Raw genomic sequence first — 24,177 nt, 5'->3', positions numbered from 1 at the left:
ATGAATATAAACATGGTAGGGTGGGACTTGTGTCCCTTAATGGACTCCATGAAAAGGAGTACAAAAATCCTATTTTCCTTCTTGTAGTTTTAGGGACATATGAATTCAGTTACTGTGTGAACCCCTCAGCAGATCAACTGAGGAATGGGCAACACAGCAGCAACAGCAACAGAAATGGGGACTGCCTGTAGCCCAAGAGCGACCCTAAAGTGGATGTAAACCCAATGTCATCCTTTCTAAACTACTGCCATAGGGGTTATCTATAAGGATATACATGCCTCCTGCATGTATCTTTACCTGTCAAATGTCTCCCCTCTGTCTGTTATGAGACCCCAAAAACTGCATATTCTGTGGGTGGGTCTGTTGTCTGGAGCTCGGTGGGTGGAGTCATGATGTCAGTAGACTCCCCGCCCACCTCTACACTCCCCTTGTCAATATGCAATTTCTCCTGTGTATTTCTAACACTGAACTTTTGCTGAACTTCTGCTATGATCTCTAACATCCAGTGAAAAGACAGGAAAGTAACCACATGACTTCAGCATGCCAAATCATGCTGAGGTGTGGAATAGCCAATCTTTGCAGAGCTGCTGAAGAAAGGAGTGGGGGTGGGAACTAAAAAATAATGCATGTGTCTTAGGCTAATGCACGAGATGTAAATCACCTGTCACTTAGAGCAAGGGGGAGGATTTGACAAAGTTTTTCTCAGTTTGTCAAGATTTTTCTCACTGAAAAATAAAAGAGGATTGCTCAGAGATGGATTAACTCTGTGTGGCAAGACTGGGCTCAAATCTTATACTCTACAGTATGATCTAAAAAAAAAAATTTGGGTTTACATCCACTTTAAGGACCTATGCCCGAATCTGATACCGAATGAGGCCAAACCCCGTACTGAATAGGGGCCAACACGACCATAGAGAGGACATGAGCTTAATGGCTCAACACCAAGAAAGAAAAGGGGAATGACTCCACACAGAAAGGTGCACCAAATCCTGATCCAAGCGAGAAACTGGTCAACCTAAGCATCAAGGGATGGGGTTAAGGAGCTAGAAAGAACCACCTGAACCACCATCTAAAGACCAGTCCTAGAGATAATGATTCTCCAGAGAAACCCCTGATATGGGGAGAAGAATCCTTACCATTCACTTGATGGGAAGGATGAGTGGTCACGCCAGGGACTACCTGGACCAAAGGGGCAGATGTGTTAGACTGCTCAAAAAAACAAGCCCACAACAGTGTTGATGGGGGCTGAGGTAGACTGAGAGTAAACATTGTTAAGATATTTCTCAGCAGAAAAGCTGAAGAAAAGGTGTTATCCTGGACTAGGCTTTATTTTTTCTTTTGTTTGCCAGTGTCCAATTCCTATGTAAGAAGCTGTATAATCCAGCAGTATCTGAATTAATTTGTACTTCAATGGATGAAGAAGTAAGCATTTTTTATTTATATAACACACACACATACATCCTTTGTTTTAGGCCCTAGACCAGGTTCACACTGGTGCGACATCCGCTCTGACTTTGGGAGCACATGTAGCATGACATGTACAAATCAACGGTTCCCTATGAGAACCGTCTTAACTGGTCCGACACAAGTCTGTCCGACTTTGGAAAAGGTTCCTGCACTACTTTGGTCCATTTCCAGCCCATTTAATATCATTTAAGTCGGCTCAAAGTCGGATCCTCGTCCTAACCATCCAACTTGTGACATCCGACATGGTGATTACAGCAGCAGGGATGGTTTTGATTGGTCAATGGACAAGTCGGATTATCTCAAAGTCGGAGCAAAATTGTATCCTGTTCATTCAAGTTGGATGGAAGTAAGACTGAAGTAGGACTGATGTAGGACCGATGTTGCAGGGTAAAGTAGGATCGACAGTCGTACAACAGACGTGTCATACCAGTGTGAACCCAGCCTTGCAAATAAACATGTAAAGCCCAACTAAACTTTTTTAAAAAAAATAGACCAAACTAAGTCAGGCTGCATGAAAACTGAGAAATGAAGGGTGAGGAATAGCTCCCTTTATTTTTTTTCTCAAAACAGTTCCAACTGAAAACATGGCCATCTGGTGCCTACATGTAAAAAACGCTGCTCTCGCACAGAGGTCTGACACACCCAGTGCCTTATCATAACTACAATACTGCATCCCGGTACGTTTTTATGCAGCCAGCGATTCCCTGTAATGTAAAAGCCATCCTAGCAACTAATTAGCCACTGGATTGCTTTTTACAGGCAGCAGGGGGGGACTTTGCCCCCTCCCGCCACCCACAAGGGCCTCTCCGGGCTCTTCTGTGCGATTGGGGAGCCCAGTATCCAATCCAGCAGTACCACTGTGTTGTTAGAGCTGGCCATGGACCGCATGGCCCACAGCCATCTCAATGGTCTTGGAGGGCCAGAAATGACATAATGACGTCACTTCTGGTTCTGGCAGAAGTAAACACTGCCATTTTTTTCTGGAAAGCAGAGATCAATGTTTTTTTTTTATCTCTATTTCTGTCACAAGGGATGTTTACATTTCTTGTGATAGAAACATCCACGATCAAAAATAAATTAAAGGTAGAGTGTAAAAATAAAAAAAAATAATAATAAAACATTTTTTAAAGCACCCCCCCTTCCCCCATGTTCACGCGCAGTGGTGAACGCATACACAGGCCACATATCTAAATGGTGTTTGTACCACACATGTGAAGTATCACTGCGAACATTATAGCGAGAACAAAAATTCAAACACTCGGCCTCCTTCGTAACTGTAACCTGTAAAAAAATGTTAAGCATTACCTACGGAGATTTTAAAGTACCGTAGTTTGGCGCCATTCCACGAGCGTGTGCAATTTTAAAGCGTGACATGTTCGGTATCTATTTACGCGGCATAACATCATCTTTTATATTTTACCAGCAATTGGGATATATATATATCTATATAATATAATTTTTTTTTTTGCATTACAATTCTTTAAAGTGTATTTTCTCCCAAAAAATTGTGTTTGAAAAAATTACTGCTTAAATACAGTGTAAAATAGAAATTGCAACAACCACCATTTTATTCTCTAGGGCCTCTGCCTAAAATATATATAATGTTTGGGGGTTCTGTGTAATTGTCTAGCAAATAATAATAATTTTTACATGTAGGAGAGAAATGTCAGAACTGGCTTGGGTGGGAAGAAGTTCAATATAAAAACAACAGCAAGCTATTCAGCATATGTTCACCACTTTTTTGATGCAGCCTGACTTCCCTGATCTACTTCTTATAGTACACTGCTCAAAAAAATTAAAAGAACACTTTGAAAACACATCAGATCTCAATGGGGAAAAATATCATGCTGGATATCTATACTGACATGGACTGGGTTATGTGTTAGGAACGAAAGGATGCCACATCATTAGATGGAAATGAAAATTATCAACCTACAGAGGGCTGAATTCAAAGACACCCCGGAAATCAAAGTGAAAAATTATGCATCAGGCTAGTCCAGTGTGCTAAAATTTCATTGCAGCAACTCAAAATGGTACTCAGTAGTTTGTATGGCCCCCATGTGCTTGTATGCATGCCTGACAACATCAGGACATGCTCTTAATGAGACGATGGATGGTGTCCTGGGGTATTTCCTCCCAGATCTGGACCAGGGCACCACTGTGCTCCTTAACAGACTGAGGTGCAACTTGACAGCGTCGGATGGACCAAAACATAATGTCTAGAGGTGTTCTATTGGATTTAGGTCACCACCAAACCGGTCATGCTGAATGATGTTACAGGCAGCATAACGTTCTCCATGGCTTCTCCAGACCCTTTCACATCTGTCACATGTGCTCAGGGTGAACCTGCTCTCACCTGTGAGAAGCACAGGGCGCCAGGAGTGGACCTGCCAATTTTGGTGTGCAATAGCAAATGCCAATTGAGCTCCACGGTGCTGGGCAGTGAGCACAGGGCCCACTAGAGGACAACAGGCCCACTAGAGGACGTCGGGCCCTCAGGCCACCCTCATGAAGTCTGTTTCTGATTGTCTGGTCAGAGATATTCACACCAGTGGCCTGCTGGATGTCAGTTTGTAGGGCTCTGGCAGTGCTCATCCTGTTCTCCTTGAACAAATGAGCAGATACCAGTGCTTCTGATGGGTTAAGGACTTTTTACGACCCTGTCCAGCTCTCCTAGAGTAACTGCCAGTCTCCTGGAATCTCCTCCATTCTCTTGAGACTGTGCTGGGAGACACAACAAACCTTCTGGCAATGGCATGTATTGATGTGCTATCCTGGAGAAGTTGGACTGCCTGTGCAACCTCTATAGGGTCCAGGTATCACCTCATGTTACCAATAATGACACTGACCCTAGCCAAATGCAAAACTAGTGAAGAATAGTCAGAAGAGATGAGTAGGGAAAAAAAATGTCCGTGGCCTCCACCTGTAAATTCATTCTGGTTTTGGAGGTCGTCTCATTTTTGCCCATCTAGTACACCTGTTGTTAATTTCATTAACACCAAAGCAACTGAAACTGATTAACAACCCCTGCTACTTAACTGACCAGATCAATATCCAAGGAGTTTAATTGACTTGATCCTATACTCTGATTAAAAAGTGTTCCCTTAATTTTTTTGAGCAGTGTATAATTGAACATTAACACTAATAAAGGATTCCCAAAGCACTGGGTTAGCTAACGAAGCCGAACATCTGAGGCACTGTTTTCTTTGATTGAAAACTCATACTGAGCTGTCTGTGCTGTAAGCAACTGGATTATTTTTAGCTTCGTGACAAAAAAGCAAATGGAGCAAAACATGAAGAGACAAGTAGATTCCCATAGAAGAAAGCAAAATATCAATATTTTCCTTGCAAAAAAATTATTGTTAAATGTTATTTTTTTAGTCTAGACTATAATAAAGAAAACATGTACAAACACGCTAAACACAAACCTAGACCATTGGCAAACTTTCTAAATTAACAAAGGCATTGGAATACCTGCTCTTACTTTGTGAACATCACCCCAATCTGTTATTGCAGCCCCTAAAAACCCTATAAGTACAGACTTTGTGTATTTTTTTTTTTTTTTGCATTGAGCTTGGCAAACCCTAAATCCCCCACTATCCAACAATGTTGGCAAGTTGATGGTTGAAGGATCAGACACTGCATGGTACTTGATGTGCAATGGCTTTGTAACTTTTGAGAGCCTAGCTAAAGCACAGGTTTTCCATTAATCTGAATTAAAACCATCTCTTTGCTGAATGCACTGGCCAGTATATGCTTTTTCCCATCTTTGTAAATGTGTTTATGCTCTTTATGCAGTGTATAATTTAATTTACTGCCATTCAGCATGCTAACATTAACAACTGAAGGAGCTAAGCACATTAAATGTGCTGTAGTCTCGCAATTCATTGTTTAAAATTCTGCCTTTGCTTCATAAACAGTGATATATTTTATAAAATCTGATGATCTGAGCTTGATTTGCATATCAAATGTAATTACAGCAGCTAGGAATACAATGGAGCAACTTGAGAATATGAAGAGGTTTTCATATACAGAAAGAGGTAAGAAGTCATTGACGGCATCTGCATTCAGAAGAAGAGACATGCAATAGGAGGTTGGATGCAGTGGGATTTTTAGTTTTCAAACTCAACCCTGCTTGTACAGGTAATGACAGGAAGGTGACATCCCAGAGGGTGACAACAAATAAATCCACCAGGCAGAAAAGTCAAACGGTCACCTGTTTTTTTTTTTTTGTAGCTGGGTAAATATTAAATATTGCATATTAAAATTACATAGTTTTCTATCCATTCAGAAGGTGGAGCTCTAGCCTCCTTTTCATATGTGAAGCATTGTATCGCTTTTACCTATGCTGAAAGAAGCCTGTAGTTTAAAAAACACATTATCTAACCAATTCTATCTAACCAGACTGAAGAACTCTTATGATTTAGAGATGTTTTAAAGAATCCACCAAGATGTATTGACCTGGATATAAATCTTTACTTTTTGGTATACAGTATTTAGTATCACAACAGAGGAATTAGTTATTCTAAGATAAGATACAAACAAGCTAAAAGAATCTTTAACTCTGTTTAGTTCCTTTCTGTTCACAAAGTATAATGCCGCGTACACACGGTCGGACTTTCCGGCATACTTGGTCCGGCGGACCAGAGTGTGCCGGACAATCCGCCCGTGTGTAGGCACCGGCGGACTTTTCCGGCGGACTTTTTCCCAAAAGCCCGCCGGACCTAGATTTGAAGAAAGTTCTAAATCTTTCCGCCGGACTCAGTTTCGGGCGGAAAGTCCGCTCGTGTGTGTGCTGGTCCGACGGAAAGCCCGCTCGTGTGTAGGCTGGTCCGACGGACCAGATACAACACGAGGGCAGGGTATTGCATCTCACGCTCGCTGCAATAGGAAAAACACATTTTCCTATTGCGGCGAGCACGGGGCATACCAGGCCCTTAGGTCTGGTATGGATTATAAAGGGGAACCCCGCTACGCCGAAAAAACGGCGTGGGGTCCCCCTAAAATCCATACCAGACCCCGATCCGAGCACGCAGCCTGGCCGGTCAGGAAAGGGGGTGGGGACGAGCGAGCGCCCCCCCCCCCTCCTGAACCGTACCAGGCCGCATGCCCTCAACATGGGGGTGGGTGCTTTGGGGGAGGGGGGCGCCCTGCGCCCCCCCCCCCCAAAGCACCTTGTCCCCATGTTGATGAGGACAAGGGCCTCTTCCCGACAACCCTGGCCGTTGGTTGTCGGGGTCTGCGGGCGGGGGCTTATCGGAATCTGGGAGCCCCCTTTAATAAGGGGGCCCCCAGATCCCGGCCCCCCACCCTATGTAAATGAGTATGGGGTACATGGTACCCCTACCCATTTACCTAGGAAAAAAGTGTAAGTAATAAAACACACTACACAGGTTTTTAAAATATTTTATTAAACAGCTCCGGGGGGGGGGGGATCTTCCTCCGGCTTCGGGGGTCTTCTTCCGGCTTCGGGGGTCCCTCCGCTTCATCTTCTCCCGGCGTCCGGTTGGTTCTTCTCCGCTCTCTTCTCCCGGTGTTCCTGTTCTTCGGCCGGCTCCTCTGCTGTCTTCAAGTAGCTCTCTTGCCAGCAGAGGTCCGGACTTCTGGGCTTCTGGGCTTCTCTTCCCCAGATGTTGACACGACGCTCTCTCCTGCTGGACTGCTCTCCGAGGGCTGCGTTGTGACTTATATAGGTGGAGACCCCGCCCCCTTTTGATGTCACAGTCCCTGGGCATGCTGGGACTGTGACGTTTTAGGGGGCGTGGTCAACATCACCCAGTGACCACGCCCCCTAAAACGTCACAGTCCCAGCATGCCCAGGGACTGTGACATCAAAAGGGGGCGGGGTCTCCACCTATATAAGTCACAACGCAGCCCTCGGAGAGCAGTCCAGCAGGAGAGAGCGTCGTGTCAACATCTGGGGAAGAGAAGCCCAGAAGCCCAGAAGCCCAGAAGTCCGGACCTCTGCTGGCAAGAGAGCTACTTGAAGACAGCAGAGGAGCCGGCCGAAGAACAGGAACACCGGGAGAAGAGAGCGGAGAAGAACCAACCGGACGCCGGGAGAAGATGAAGCGGAGGGACCCCCGAAGCCGGAAGAAGACCCCCGAAGCCGGAGGAAGATCCCCCCCCCCGGAGCTGTTTAATAAAATATTTTAAAAACCTGTGTAGTGTGTTTTATTACTTACACTTTTTTCCTAGGTAAATGGGTAGGGGTACCATGTACCCCATACTCATTTACATAGGGTGGGGGGCCGGGATCTGGGGGCCCCCTTATTAAAGGGGGCTCCCAGATTCCGATAAGCCCCCCGCCCGCAGACCCCGACAACCAACGGCCAGGGTTGTCGGGAAGAGGCCCTTGTCCTCATCAACATGGGGACAAGGTGCTTTGGGGGGGGGGGGCGCGCAGGGCGCCCCCCTCCCCCAAAGCACCCACCCCCATGTTGAGGGCATGCGGCCTGGTACGGTTCAGGGGGGGGGGGGCGCTCGCTCGTCCCCACCCCCTTTCCTGACCGGCCAGGCTGCGTGCTCAGATCGGGGTCTGGTATGGATTTTAGGGGGACCCCACGCCGTTTTTTCGGCGTAGCGGGGTTCCCCTTTATAATCCATACCAGACCTAAGGGCCTGGTATGCCCCGCGACGGGGCTAGTAAGGTGTCAATCTCGCCGATAAAAGCGGCAAGATTGACATCCTTTTCTAGTCCCGTCGCACCTGAGTCACGTTCAAAATGAACGGACTTGTCCGTGTGTGGGCAAGTCCGTTCATTCTGAAAGTCCGCCGGAACTCCGGCGAAAGTCCATCGGAAAGACGGGCGGACTTAGCCCGCCGGAAAGTCCCGGCGTGTGTGGGCAAGTCCGTCCGTTTTAAAGTCCGGCGCACCTGGCGGACAAAGTCCGTCGGAAAGTGTGCCGGACCAAGTAGGATAGAAAGTCCGCTCGTGTGTACGCGGCATAAGGCTATGGGAGGAAATGAACAAAAAAACTGGGGATTACTGGATATTGCTCTTGTATATGCATATAATTTGTGCATAAATATCCAGATTATTTTTTATCTAGCACTCAATAGCAAATGCTTCTACAGTATTTTATTTTAGGCCCCCAAAGTTTGTTATTTAAACATTTCTTAAACAGAAGATAATCCACAAAATAAAATAAAAAAGAACATACTTGCTTACAACAACCGATTTCCAGGCCTTCCCATCTGCTCCTTCAAGTTGAGGCCCTCTGCTTTCAGCCAAACTCAATTTATTTTTCAATTCTTCTAGGTTTGTAGTCAGTTTTTCATTGATCACTTCTAAATTTCTTTTTGCTATCCGCAGCTTCTCTGATGTTTCTTTTTCCTTTGCAAAAAGATGTTCAGACAACATGACAAGTTAAAGAGGTTGTAAACCTCCGAAAAAAAAAAAAAAAACCTTGCAAAGGCATAATGAGCTAGTATGCATCGCATACTAGCTCATTATGAAATACTTACCTCAGAAAGAAGCCCTGCAGTGCCGCCCGCACAAAAAAAAAATCTTTCCCAGAGTTACTTCCAGGTTTGCGGGCTCTGGCGCTATGATTGGCCGGAGCCGCGATTACGTCTCTCCCGCGCGCACGTGAGCGGCCGGTCACGGCACGGGCTCTGAAGGAACGGCTTCCATATACATAACTACTTGGGGTTATGCTGCCACCATCACAGGAATTGACACTGGCAAAAAAAAAAAAAAAAAGGCAGGGATCCCTGCCCTGACATAATCCCGTTCTCAGCTCAGCTAAGCCTCAGTTTTTTTTATCCAGAAATGAAAAACACAAAAAAGAGGGGACAGATCTCTGTACTGTCTCTAAGAAAGGGATTTTGCAGGTAAACCAAAAATCCTAATTTCTTAATCAGGGCGAAACTCAATACAAAGCTACATAAAAGACCTTTCACCCAAGGCTGGCATCCACAGAAGCATAAACATCTACCTGGTAGAACGGAATAGCACTGACACTCCTTAGTAAATTGACTTTAACCAGGATTGGAGAAACCTTACCCTCCACTGCCAGAGAACCCAATTTCTTGTAGAATTCCCCATCCATGGGCTACTGTGGCGCAAAGTGCTTCAAGGGCCAAAACACCTTCTTTGGACGAGCCCAAACTGTGTATATCACCTCTTGTTAGGGTACATTAGGAAAAACTTGGGATTTTTTGGCAGCTGCCAGTACCCAAAACCAGTGACCTTAGGGGAAGAGGAGTCTGACAGCAGTAACTTAGGGTTAAGGCACACTAGACCTGCCAGGAAGCTCACTGTGATCTTCTGTGCCTGAGATAGCCCTGGACCCCGCGATTCCTCCTGGGAAGACTCGTCAAACACCCATCATGGTGGGCATGCCCCAACTTGGCTTAAGGGACTCGACTCCCCTTGGGAAGGAGATCACTACTCTGGACCTGTATAGCACCTACCAGTGAGGTCACATACTCTGTACCCCAGAGATGGTTGCCCACAGGATAGAATGCCGATTGGCAGACATTACCAGCCTTCCTTGCTCTGTATGTGGGGTTCGGCTGTTAGGAACAAGCCGGGAATTAGGGGGATTAAGCCTAGGCATTCATCACCTAAGGAGACTAGTCAATAACGGAGGCTTAGCTGAGCAGGGAATGTTTATGCCAGGGTGGGGATTACTGCCTTTTTTTGGTTAGTGTGCATTCACCTAAAGGTGGCAGCAAAACCCCAAGTAGTCAACCCCCACCCCCCACACCACCAGAAACAGAGAACTGTCTACAAATCAAGGAGCACATACTGATTTCCTTTCCAGCAAAACAATGTTGCTGCCTTCACTTTCAAAAACATGTCCACACACTTTGTGTAATTAACCACTTGACGACCGCCTCACGCCGATTTACGTCGGTAAGGTGGCACGGACAGGCAAAATCACGTATATATACGTGATTTGCCTTCCGCGGGTGGGGGGTCCGATCGGACCCCCCCCCGGTGCCCGAGGCGGTCGTTTCTGGTCCCACGGCGATCGGAGATGAGGGGGAGGCCATCCGTTCGTGGCCCCCCCCTCGCGATCGCCGCCGGCCAATCACATCATTCCTTTGCTGCTGTATGCTAAACAGCAGCAAAGGAAATGATGTCATCTCTCCTCGGCTCGGTAATTTCCGTTCCGGCCCGAGGAGAGAAGACAGGTATGTGAGTGCACCAACACTACACAACACAGTAGAACATGCCAGGCACACAAAACACCCCGATCCCCCCCCGATCACCCCCCCCCCCCCTGTCACAAACTGACACCAGCAGTTTTTTTTTTTTTTCTGATTACTGCATGGTGTCAGTTTGTGACAGTTACAGTGTTGGGACAGTTAGTATTACCCCCCTTTAGGTCTAGGATACCCCCCTAACCCCCCCTAATAAAGTTTTAACCCCTTGATCACCCCCTGTCACCAGTGTTGCTAAGCGATCATTTTTCTGATCGCTGTATTAGTGTCGCTGGTGACGCTAGTTAGGGACCTAAATATTTAGGTTCGCCATCAGCGTTTTATAGCGACAGGGACCCCCATATACTACCGAATAAATGTTTTAACCCCTTGATGGCCCCCTAGTTAACCCTTTCACCACTGATCACTGTATAAGTGTTACGGGTGACGCTGGTTAGTTTGTTTATTTTTTTTAGTGTGAGGGCACCCGCCGTTTATTACCGAATAAAGGTTTAGCCCCCTGATCGCCCGGCGGTGATATGCGTCGCCCCAGGCAGCGTCAGATTAGCGCCAGTACCGCTAACACCCACGCACGCAGCATACGCCTCCCTTAGTGGTATAGTATCTGATCGGATCAATATCTGATCCGATCAGATCTATACTAGCGTCCCCAGCAGTTTAGGGTTCCCAAAAATGCAGTGTTAGCGGGATCAGCCCAGATACCTGCTAGCACCTGCGTTTTGCCCCTCCGCCCAGCCCAGCCCACCCAAGTGCAGTATCGATCGATCACTGTCACTTACAAAACACAAAATGCATAACTGCAGCGTTCGCAGAGTCAGGCCTGATCCCTGCGATCACTAACAGTTTTTTTGGTAGTATTTTGGTGAACTGGCAAGCACCAGCCCCAAGCAGCGTCAGATTAGCGCCAGTACCGCTAACACCCACGCACCTCCCTTAGTGGTATAGTATCTGAACGGATCAATATCTGATCCGATCAGATCTATACTAGCGTCCCCAGCAGTTTAGGGTTCCCAAAAACGCAGTGTTAGCGGGATCAGCCCAGATACCTGCTAGCACCTGCATTTTGCCCCTCCGCCCGGCCCAGCCCACCCAAGTACAGTATCGATCGATCACTGTCACTTACAAAACACTAAATGCATAACTGCAGCGTTCGCAGAGTCAGGCCTGATCCCTGCGATCGCTAACAGTTTTTTGGTAGCTTTTTATTGAATTGGCAAGCGCCAGCGGCCTAGTACACCCCGGTCGTAGTCAAACCAGCACTGCAGTAACACTTGGTGACGTGGCGAGTCCCATAAGTGCAGTTCAAGCTGGTGAGGTGGCAAGCACAAGTAGTGTCCTGCTGCCACCAAGAAGACAAACACAGGCCCGTCGTGCCCATAGTGCCCTTCCTGCTGCATTCGCCAATCCTAATTGGGAACCCACCACTTCTGCAGCGCCCGTACTTCCCCCCATTCACATCCCCAACCAAATGCAGTCGGCTGCATGAGAGGCATTTTTATGTCCTCCCGAGTACCCCTACCCAACGAACCCCCAAAAAAGATGTCGTGTCTGCAGCAAGCGTGGATATAGGCATGACACCCGCTATTATTGTCCCTCCTGTCCTGACAATCCTGGTCTTTGCATTGGTGAATGTTTTGAACGCTACCATTCATTAGTTGAGTATTAGCGTAGGGTACAGCATTGCACAGACTAGGCACACTTTCACAGGGTCTCCCAAGATGCCATCGCATTTTGAGAGACCCGAACCTGGAACCGGTTACAGTTATAAAAGTTAGTTACAAAAAAAGTGTAAAAAAAAAAAAAAAATATATAAAATAAAAAAAAATAGTTGTCGTTTTATTGTTCTCTCTCTCTCTCTATTCTCTCTCTCTTGTTCTGCTCTTTTTTACTGTATTCTATTCTGCAATGTTTTATTGTTATTATGTTTTATCATGTTTGTTTTTCAGGTATGCAATTTTTTATACTTTACCGTTTACTGTGCTTTATTGTTAACCATTTTATTGTCTTCAGGTACGCCATTCACAACTTTGAATGGTTATACCAGAATGATGCCTGCAGGTTAAGGTATCATCTTGGTATCATTCTTTTCAGCCAGCGGTCGGCTTTCATGTAAAAGCAATCCTAGCGGCTAATTAGCCTCTAGACTGCTTTTACAAGCCGTGGGAGGGAATGCCCCCCCCCCACCGTCTTCCGTGTTTTTCTCTGGCTCTCCTGTCTCAACGGGGAACCTGAGAATGCAGCCGGTGATTCAGCCAGCTGACCATAGAGCTGATCAGAGACCAGAGTGGCTCCAAACATCTCTATGGCCTAAGAAACCGGAAGCTACGAGCATTTTATGACTTAGATTTCGCCAGATGTAAATAGCGCCATTGGGAAATTGGGGAAGCATTTTATCACACCGATCTTGGTGTCATCAGATGCTTTGAGGGCAGAGGAGAGATCTAGGGTCTAATAGACCCCAATTTTTTCAAAAAAGAGTACCTGTCACTACCTATTGCTATCATAGGGGATATTTACATTCCCCGAGATAACAATAAAAATGATTAAAAAAAAAAAAATGAAAGGAACAGTTTAAAAATAAGATAAAAAAGCAAAAAAATAATAAAGAAAAAAAAAAGAAAAAAAAAAAGCACCCCTGTCGCCCCCTGCTCTCGCGCTAAGGCGAACGCAAGCGGCGGTCTGTCGTCAAACGTAAACAGCAATTGCACCATGCATGTGAGGTATCGCCGCGAAGGTCAGATTGAGGGCAGTAATTTTTGCAGTAGACCTCCTCTGTAAATCTAAAGTGGTAACCTGTAAAGGCTTTTAAAGGCTTTTAAAAATGTATTTATTTTGTTGCCACTGCACGTTTGTGCGCAATTTTAAAGCATGTCATGTTTGGTATCCATGTACTCGGCCTAAGATCATCTTTTTTATTTCATCAAACATTTGGGCAATATAGTGTGTTTTAGTGCATTAAAATTTAAAAAAGTGTGTTTTTTCCCCAAAAAATGCGTTTGAAAAATCGCTGCGCAAATACTGTGTGAAAAAAAAAATGAAACACCCACCATTTTAATCTGTAGGGCATTTGCTTTAAAAAAATATATAATGTTTGGGGGTTCAAAGTAATTTTTTTGCAAAAAAAAAAAACTTTTTCATGTAAACAAAAAGTGTCAGAAAGGGCTTTGTCTTCAAGTGGTTAGAAGAGTGAGTGATGTGTGACATAAGCTTCTAAATGTTGTGCATAAAATGCCAGGACAGTTCAAAACCCCCCCAAATGACCCCATTTTGGAAAGTAGACACCCCAAGCTATTTGCTGAGAGGTATAGTGAGTATTTTGCAGACCTCACTTTTTGTCACAAAGTTTTGAAAATTGAAAAAAGAAAAAAAAAAAAGTTTTTTCTTGTCTTTCTTCATTTTCAAAAACAAATGAGAGCTGCAAAATACTCACCATGCCTCTCAGCAAATAGCTTGGGGTGTCTACTTTCCAAAATGGGGTCATTTGGGGGGGTATTGTGCCACCTGGGCATTCCATGGCCTCCGAAACTGTGATAGGCAGTGAAGAGTGAAATCAAAAATTTTCACCCTTAGAAATCCTGAAGGCGGTGCTTGGTTTTCGGGGCCCCGTACGCGGCTAGGCTCCCAAAAAGTCCCACACATGTGGTATCCCCATACTCAGGAGAAGCAGCTAAATGTATTTTGGGGTGCAATTCCACATATGCCAATGGCCTGTGTGAGCAATATATCATTTAGTGACAACTTTGTGCAAAAAAAAAAAAGTGTCACTTTCCCGCAACTTGTGTCAAAATATAAAATATTCCATGGACTCAATATGCCTCTCAGCAAATAGCTTGGGGTGTCTACTTTCCAAAATGGGGTCATTTGGGGGGGTTTTGTGCCACCTGGGCATTCCATGGCCTCCGAAACTGTGATAGGCGGTAAAGAGTGAAATCAAAAATTTACACCCTTAGAAATCCTGAAGGCGGTGCTTGGTTTTCGGGGCCCCGTACGCGGCTAAAAAAAAAAGTCCCACACATGTGGTATCCCCATACTCAGGAGAAGCAGCTGAATGTATTTTGGGGTGCAATTCCACATAGGCCCATGGCCTGTGTGAGCAATATATCATTTAGTGACAACTTTTTGTAAATATTTTTTTTTTTTTTTTGTCATTATTCAATCACTTGGGACAAAAAAAATAAATATTCAATGGGTTCAACATGCCTCTCAGCAATTTCCTTGGAGTGTCTACTTTCCAAAATGGGGTCATTTGGGGGGGTTTTGTACTGCCCTGCCATTTTAGCACCTCAAGAAATGACATAGGCAGTCATAAACTAAAAGCTGTGTAAATTACAGAAAATGTACCCTAGTTTGTAGACGCTATAACTTTTGCGCAAACCAATAAATATATGCTTATTGACATTTTTTTTACCAAAGACATGTGGCCGAATACATTTTGGCCTAAATGTATGACTAAAATTTAGTTTATTGGATTTTTTTTATAACAAAAAGTAGAAAATATCATTTTTTTTCAAAATTTTCGGTCTTTTTCCGTTTATAGCGCAAAAAATAAAAACTGCAGAGGTGATCAAATACCATCAAAAGAAAGCTCTATTTGTGGGAAGAAAAGGACGCAAATTTCGTTTGGGTACAGCATTGCATGACCGCGCAATTAGCAGTTAAAGCGACGCAGTGCCAAATTGGAAAAAGACCTCTGGTCCTTAGGCAGCATAATGGTCCGGGGCTCAAGTGGTTAATGGGCTCTTGTTCTGGGGGTAGTGCCTACTTCATTAGGAACTAAGCTACCAGCAGTTCCCCTGTATGAATTTTACAAGCCTGGTGATAAAGTCATAGAAGAAATAAAAACGGCTTTTTGCTACAGGGACAAAACAAAAGAATAAAATAATGCTGGGCCATGCACTAGAGGGAGAAATGAAGTCTGGGATATACTTGAACAATGCATTTAACCCACCTAAAGCTGTAATGTTTTAACAATCATTCCCCAAACTACACTAGAAAAACTAAAGCTATTGCCTGACCAAGAACAACCCCTTTATTTTCTACTCATAAAAATAGGGCCAACTGATCAGATGTTTTTGAGACAGGAGAATATAAAGGCACAAATATAAGGCAATGAGCTTGCTAGCTGCAAAATAGATCATTAGAAGGAACAGTCAGGTAACAGTTCAGCTAAAAATAAACAAAAAATAGATGATTTGAGTATTTGCTTTCAACACAAGTGAAAAATTGTTTTAGTGATTCAGTAGTAAAGTGACGTATGCAAGTCTAATTAAAAAGCCAAACACACCTGCAAAATTAGCTTACATGCAACAATGAGCTGTTTACACTAGAAATTATCCAAATGACTTAATCATACATAACGGATACAATTTTAAAATGGTTCAGATCATGGATATTGTATTCTTACCGTTTTCAGTTCCTTACGAAGTCTCTCATTTTCCACAATTACTTTTTCAATGCCTTTCGTCTTTGCTTCATATCTCATACTTAGCTGTCCACCCACATGCAGCTGCAGCTTTTCAAGTTCAGACTAGGTGTGAAAAAAAAGACACACAATAGGGAATGATCTTATACAAAAACACAGCAGTGATTGATCTTAAAACAAAACACAGAGCTGTATCAGTGCAATGTGTGTTATGTGTGTTATATGTGTACATGGCAATCTTGTAGGATAGCTGTAAAATAAATGTTTTAAAGGCTGCACATAAATCATAGTTGGAGGTAATTCAATGCTGCATTAAAAATTAAGCTTTATCCCCCAGCCTGGATCTTATGCTGATATGTCAGCAGAATGTCCGACTAGCAATATCCGAGGATCTTTTATTATTTACACAACAAGCCGTTGTCCAATGCAGAGAATAGCTGGTTCTCTCATGAGCAAGCAAATAGTATGTGTCTATATTAGTTGTTAAGTTCTCTCCCTTTTAATATACACGCGGAACAATTGTCAGGGTAGGGAGGGAAATTTTTGGGCTAAGCATAAATGGGTGATTGATGTAGATCATCCAGCTCCTAGGTTGTTTCAGTCGGGTTCTGACCCATATTGCTATTACTCTTACCAGACTGGAATTGCATAGGTTAGCATTAGCTGAATATTGCATGCAATGTTAAAATGGAATTTAAAATGGAACTTAGCATCACAAACTGAAACTATTATATTTGTTTGTAATATTCAAAGCAAATGCAACCATCCATCAATGTTTCCTTGCTTTATTTTGATGAGAAATCGCCTTGAAAAACACCACTTAGCATTACTAGCCACCACCATCTTAATTAAGAACAGATGATTCATGTAGCGTTTATGTTCTGGAATCTGTCTGCCCTTAGCTCAGGCATGCAGGCAGGAAGGTGTGCTTTTAGCTGAGAAAGCCCCACCTCTAGATAAATAAAAAAAAGCCCATGAAGTATGTATGTATAACATAATTTGGCTTAGAACAGAAACCAGGACGCAACTGAAGAAATGTAAAAAAGAAATGTGTAATACAAGCAAATATAATACTGTACTTTACATCATCCTATTTACTAAGCATAAGGATTAAATATAAATAATATTGACTAAAGGAGAAGTATGGGTTTGGGCTTTTTTCCCTAATCATACTTACCTAGGTGAATGCAGCATCGATTCGATGCTGCATCTGTCCCCCGGTGTCTCTGCACTGAGAACCGAGCCACCGAACACCACAGCTCCCCGAGCAGACAGCTGCTGCCCGTCAATCAGCAGCTCTCCTGCCGTCTGAGCGGCTCGCTGAGAGGCTGAGACTGCCATCAGTCTAGGCACCTGGCGGATCCAGACTTCCAAAGTTGGGATGACAGTGCCTGGACTGATCTTGGTGACGTCAGCGGAGAGCGGACTTCAGCCCACTCTCTGCTGGAAATGGGTCCCAGGAGTGAAAAAGGAATTGCACTCCTGTGACCCATAGGAGAAACCCAGCCCAGCCAAACGAGCCCAGGCTGGACTTCTCCTTTAAGAGAGAGTTTAGTTCTGTTTTAAAGAGGAGGTCCACTCTGTAAAAAAAAACGAAAAAAATAAAAACAAATCCTATAGCTGCTGACTTTTAATAAAAAAACACTTATCTGTCCATGGATTTAGCGCCAGCCTCACCCGGGCTAGTTGTTCATTAGCCTTCAGGTAGCAGCCTCTTAACTATGGGCAGCCAGCTTTGCGGCTTTCAGGCTTCACAGCCGGCTGCCCACTGTGCTATGCTTTGTGAATGGCCTCAGTCTTCTGGGACATGTCACTTGTCCAAGAAAACTGTGTGTGTGTGTGTGTGTGTGTGTGTGTGTGTGTGTGTGTGTGTGTGTGTGTGGGGGGGGTTGAGAGGAGACCTTCTGCTCGGATTGCCTAGGCAATCCAAGCAGAACTGGCAGCGGGTACCTGTCAAAACTAGGTACCAGCTCCTACGTAAAATAAAAAAATAACAAGCCAAATGTGGCAGGGGAGGAGTTTCACTTTAAGACTGGTGAACCTCTGCCCATCTTTACTTCTGAGACATTCTGACTCTCTAAGATGCTCTTTTTATACCCAATCATGTTATTGACCTGTTGCCAATAGTTGTCTTCCAGCTTTTCCTGGTTAGTACCCCTTTGCCAGCTTTTTGTGCCTTGTCTCAACTTTTTTTGAGACATTTTGCTGCCAATAATACATTTTCTCAGTTGAAACATTTGATGTTTTCTATTTTTAATTGTGAATTAATGATGGGTTTATGAGGTTTGCAAATTATTGCATTCTGTTTTTATGTGGATTTTACACTTTCTAACTTTCTTGGAATTGGGGCTTTATACGCATTTCTATTGAATTTACTCACTAACAATAAGGATGTTCTAAAAGGTCTCTTCTTAAAAGGATGGTTAAATTTGCTTGCCTGAGTTCACTGGGCAAATGCAAATTAAAGTATATTGATTGGAAAAAGTTTGTTTTTGGATATGGTTACCAGGCATTAAAAGCCATGGTGCATTATAGTAGCTGTCTGTGTCCCCGCTGGGGAGATTCACCCTCTTTTTTGTCTTGAAGTCCACCAACACCAGCACTAAAAGTGAGGAAAATCTAAACTTTTGAGTTGACACCTGAACAGGAAATAGAGGGAAAATCTTCCAGCAATACTTTACTTCACTTTACAGAGATTCCCCCCTTACTTCCAGTTATGTCTACAGAACAAGAAGTGAATATAAAGCTCTCAAATGTGACCCAGATTGCAAAAAACTAAAATAGTACTAATATAAACCCTAAAACAGGCTGTAATCATTCTCCATGCTATCTACATTTTTAAAATGGCTTTAGATATACTGGAAAAAAGGAGATCTATACAACACATGAAGCTAATATAAAAGGTAGGTGAGGTAGGCAAAAGAACCTTTCGATTTTCTTTAGAAATTCAAGAGTTCAGACTTGCAAATACAGCAACCAATACAAATACAGATTTTCTTTACAAATCAGATGAATGATTCATTGCCAAATGTGCGTTGAATCTTGGGTGAGACTGACAGAGCAAAACAAGTGCATCCATGCAATGCAACAAATACTGTATTCGCCTAAAGCTGGTTTCTTTTGTAAATCACCCCCTCTTGTGGCCAGTCTGTTGCAAATCTTTACAAAAAAAAAAATTGTAGATGGGTTGACAGATTTACAGTTTTCAAGAAACAACATGTTGCAATTTACTTGGGAATAATTAATATATTCCCCTTTTTTCTGCCCCAGTGCTGTAATTGTTTTAGTATAATAATGCAATGGCCATTTGCAAACCAGTATATATTTAGTGGGTGTGATTTCTCTTCATATCATGCATATGTTGTAGCGAAAGATAAATTAACTTTTTTTTGACCATTGAAATGTGCAATGTACACTTTGTGCAGTTCTCTGCTATTACAGTCATTTTAAGCAGGAGAATGGTACTAAAAGGATCATTTACACCACGTGCCAAATCCGGCCTGTCAGGCCATTTCATGCGGCTCTCGCATCCAGAACTTTTTTTTCAGTCGGAACGTCGCAGAACTCTGTACCGCCACCTCCGGCTCTCACCCCCCGCTCCCTGCTCACCGCTGTCACTTGTAAACACAGAAGCCATCTGTATTTACAAGGACAACCTTCCTCTCGGCAGCTCGTGGCTCTCACAAATCCCTACCTACCCTGTACACACTCACGGTGGGGACAGATGCCAATCAATGATCTCCCTGCAAGTGAGAGAGGTGGATCGGCCTACACTGGCAGGAGGTAGGTGAGATGCAAGAAAGCTTTTTTTTTGGGGGGGGGGTGAGATGAGGGCTGTGGAAAGAGATGTGGGAAGAAGTGGGAGATGGGGGAGAGTGGTGCAGAGGTCAGAGCCGAGGAGGAGGGGTGGCATTAAGATGTGGACAGCCTGTGAAAGAGAGCTAAGCTCTGCATTCTGCGTAGTTCACCCCTAAGACATGTACTCTGTGCCTGTCACCCCAGTAAAATGAATGGGCTGCCATAACACAGCATATCTTAATGCAACACATAGTCAAAATGAATGGACTGCTGTGACAAAGCATACCTTACCCGCTTGCCAACTGCCCTATACCACAGTTACTGCTACAGGGCGACCGTGCTGTGCAGGATCACGTATACAGTATCTCACAAAAGTGAGTACACCCCTCACATTTTTGCAAATATTTTATTATAACTTTTCATGTGACAACACTGGAGAAATGACGCTTACTAAAACCTCAAAGCTAAGCAAATTCTAAATAAATAAATAATCAATAAAAATATAAAAATAAATATCTATGCAAACAGTGCAACAATAGCAGCTATATATTAAAGTGCAAAAAATAACCAGTATTGAAGTGAATGTGTAGTAATATCCAAAAATAAAGTGCAAAGTGACAGTGAAAAACTTCTAAAAAGTGCAAGTGCAAATACAATCAATTTGTGACAACACAGTCTTTATAAGTGTAACAAATCCCAAGAAGCGGTGCTGGATTCCAACAGACAGAACAGTTCATCCAATATATAGTGCATCCAGATATAAAGTGCATGTGCCACGCTCTAATAAGGGTACTCCATCCAATGTGAGTGATACCGTTTCCCCCCAGCCTCTCACCTGTTGGAATTCAACACTGCACTTTTTGGAAGTTTTTCACTGTCACTTTGCACTTTATTTTTGGATATTACTACACATTCACTTCAAACCAACTGGTTTATTTTTTGCACTTTAATATATAGCTGCTATTGTTGCACTGTTTGCACAGATATTTATTTTTATTGATTATTTATTTATTTATTTCGGATTTGCTTAGCTTTGAGGTTTTAGTAAGCGCCACATTTCTTTACTTTCTCATTTCTGTTTAGTGTGTGAACACTTTTTCTTGTTGGCAGCTACTAATTTATTTATGTACCTATGTGGTTTGCACATTAGTAAATTATTTACACACTGAAGAAATGACACTTTGTTACAATGTAAAGTAGTGAGTGTACAGCTTGTACAACAGTGTAAAATTGCTGGCCCCTCAAAATAACTCAACACACAGCTATTAATGTCTAAACCGCTGGCAACAAAAGTAAGTAAACCCCTAAGTTAAAATTTCCATTATTTTCCAGCACTGCCTTAACCCTCTTAGGCATGGCGTTCACCAGAGCTTCACAGTTTTCCACTGGAGTCCTCTTCCACTCCTCCATGACATCACAGAGCTGGTGGATGTTAGAGACCTTGCGCTCCTCCGCCTTCCCTCTGAGGATGCCCCACAGACGCTCAATAGGGTTTAGGTCTGGAGAAATGCTTGGCCAGTCCATCACTTTTACCCTCAGCTTCTTTAGCAAGGCAGTGGTCGTCTTGGAGGTGTGTTTGGGGTCATTATGTTGGAATACTGCCCTGTGGCCCAGTCCCCCGAAGAGAGGGGATCATATTCTGCTTCAGTATGTCACGATACATGTTGGTATTCATGGTTCCCTCAATGAACTGTAGATCTCCAGTGCCAGCGGCACTCATGCAGCCCCAGACCATGACACTGACTGTAGGCAAGACAAACTTGTCTTTGTACTCCTCACCTGGTTGCCCCCACACACGCTTGACATCATCGGAACCAAATAAGTTTACCTTGGTTTCATCAGACCACAGGACATGGTTCCAGTAATCCAGGGGTCAGCAACCTTTTTCCACTTAAGGGCCGGATTCAATGTATGTGAATGCATGCAGGGCCACATTCACCTGCTAATAAATGAAGATAATAATAACCCTAACATAAGAATAATAACAGTACAGGTTTACCTCACTTTAAAAAAATCCTATTTTCTTTTTCATACATCATGGGACAGTGTTAGGTTAATATTCATTACCTGCTGGGATGTCCTAGAGCAATAGCCTTGAGGGGAGGGAGACTCCCTGCCAAACAATAGCCATCAGACCTTATACGCCAGCCTACAGTACACTGCGGCCGAAAGCCAAATCCTCGGCTGCTCGAACATCCACTTGATAAAATTTTGTGAACGTATGTACTGAAGACCAGGTTACAGCCTTGCAAATCTGAGCCACAGATACCTGATGGTGAAAAGCCCAGGAGGTTCCTACACCCCTGGTAGAATGAGCTCTCACCCTAAAGGGAGGAGCTTTACGTTTCAGACCATAGGCCTGAATGAGCAATTGACGGACCCAATTAGCAATGGAAGCTGCCTGCCCCTTCTTGGGTCCTTTTGGTAAAACAAAAAGAAGTCCGATCCTCAGATCTCAGCATATCTTGACAAATAAACCTTGACTGCCCGGACAACGTCCAAAGAATGCAGTCTTCTCTCTTCCGCCGAACTAGGCTGAGAGAAAAGGAGAGCAAAATAATGTATGATTTAAATGAAAGGCTGACACCACTTTTGGCAAAAAGGATGGAACAGGTTGTAACACGACCCTGTCGTGGTGAAGGCTCAAGTATGGTTCCCTGCATGAAAGGGCCGCCAACTCCGACACCCTTCTAGCCGAGGGGATGGCCATCAGGAAGGCTAGTTTGCATGACAGCAAGTCTAATGAAATTGCCTTGATAGGCTCAAATGATTGTTTCTGTAACACAGACAGCACCAAGTTCAAGTCCCAAGGACACATAGGTGACATAATGGGGGGGAAGCAAGCGAGTTGACCACTGCATAAAGGTTCAGACCAGTGAATGGTAGGCTAAAGGCCTTTGGAAGAATACTGATAGGGCCGAAACTTGACCTTTGATTGTACTCAAAGCCAATTTGATTTCCACAGCTGACTGTAGAAAAGAGAATTCTCCCAATCACATATTTGCGAGGATGCCATTTTTTGGCTCCACACTAAGCAATATATGTCTTCCAGACCTTATGATAGATGTTCCTAGTGACAGCTTTTCTAGCATTCACTAGGGTAGACACCACTGGTCTTGAGATGCCACGGTCCTTTAACACCCTGGCTTCAATAGCCATGCCGTGAAATTTAGAGACTGTAAATTGGGGTGGAATATAGGACCTTGAGACAGCAGATTGGGGCGATGTGGAAGCGTCCATGACCCGTCTTTTGTCAGTCTCACAATTTCCGGGAACCAGGGCCTTCTGGGCCAGGTTGGTGCCACCAGAATGACTGGAACTCCCTCTCTCCGAATCCTGCAAAACAAATGTGGAAGGAGAGGGATCAGAGGGAAAGCATAAACCAGGGAGTACTGGCTTCATGGAAATACCAGAGCATCTGCTCCGATTGCCATCTCTTGTTCGGGACACAAACTGCTGTAGCTTGTTGTTAAACCTGGATGCCAGTAGGTTGACCTCTGGCCATCCCCAACATTGGCAAATTTCCTGGAACACCCCAGGGTGTAGGGACCATTCCCCCGGGCAGATCTGCTGGCGGCTGAAATAATCTGCCTTTCGGTTCTCTACTCCTAGGATATGGACTGCCGATAGAATCGGCAAATGTCCCTCTGCCCAGGCTAGTATGTGGTTCACCTTCTTCAGAGCTGAATGACTCCTGGTACCGCCTTGGTGGTTTATATAGGGCACTGCAGTGGCATTCTCGGACTGAACCCTGATAGGGCAGTACTGAAGATCCACCATCCAGGACCGTAGGGCCAGTCGTACTGCCCGTAATTCCAGGACATTGATGGGCAGGATCTGTTCTGTCCTTGACCATTTCCCCTGAGCTGTGAGCTCTTCTAGCATCGCTCCCCGGTCTAAGAGACTGGCATCTGTAGTCAGTACTCTCCAAGTTTCCGGGAGGAAGGATTTTCCCTTTTGCAGGTTCTGATCCTGCAACAACCAGTTTAAGCTGAAGCGTGCCCGAGGAGATAAGGACATAGGATAATCCAGGGCTTGTCCTCTCTTGTTCCAAGCCAACAAGATGTCTTGTTGTAGAGGCCTGGAATGGAGCTGGGCATAGGGCACTGCCTCAAAGGAGGGATACCATCCTCCTTAGAAGACTCATACAGAGCCAAATGGAGGGTTGCCTGGTGTCCCTTACCTTGCGCACCTGATCCTTCAGGGCACCCTGGTGGGTGGCAAGAATACTCTTGCTTGGACCGTATCTAGGATCAGACCTAAATAGCTTAGACTTTGAGCTGGTCTCAAGGTTGATTTATCGGTATTTATGATCC

The 24,177-nt window shown here is 44.2% G+C and overlaps 1 protein-coding gene across 1 annotated transcript in view; it reads right to left on the bottom strand.

The window, feature by feature from the left end:
- Positions 1-24,177, bottom strand: part of CEP290 (centrosomal protein 290) — a 318,271-nt gene that overhangs the window by 31,461 nt on the left and 262,633 nt on the right. Inside the window, exons 47-48 of the mRNA XM_073620204.1 lie at positions 16,046-16,168; positions 8,631-8,803 (exon numbers count right to left, since the gene is read on the bottom strand). Of these exons, the coding sequence (XP_073476305.1) occupies positions 8,631-8,803; positions 16,046-16,168 (296 nt within the window). The remainder of the gene's footprint in view (positions 1-8,630; positions 8,804-16,045; positions 16,169-24,177) is intronic.

Source organism: Aquarana catesbeiana, linkage group LG03 (assembly GCF_042186555.1).
Source record: "Aquarana catesbeiana isolate 2022-GZ linkage group LG03, ASM4218655v1, whole genome shotgun sequence".
NCBI lineage: Eukaryota > Metazoa > Chordata > Amphibia > Anura > Ranidae > Aquarana > Aquarana catesbeiana.
Note: the sequence above shows the minus strand (reverse complement) of the source record. Positions and strands in the feature narration are given on the sequence as shown.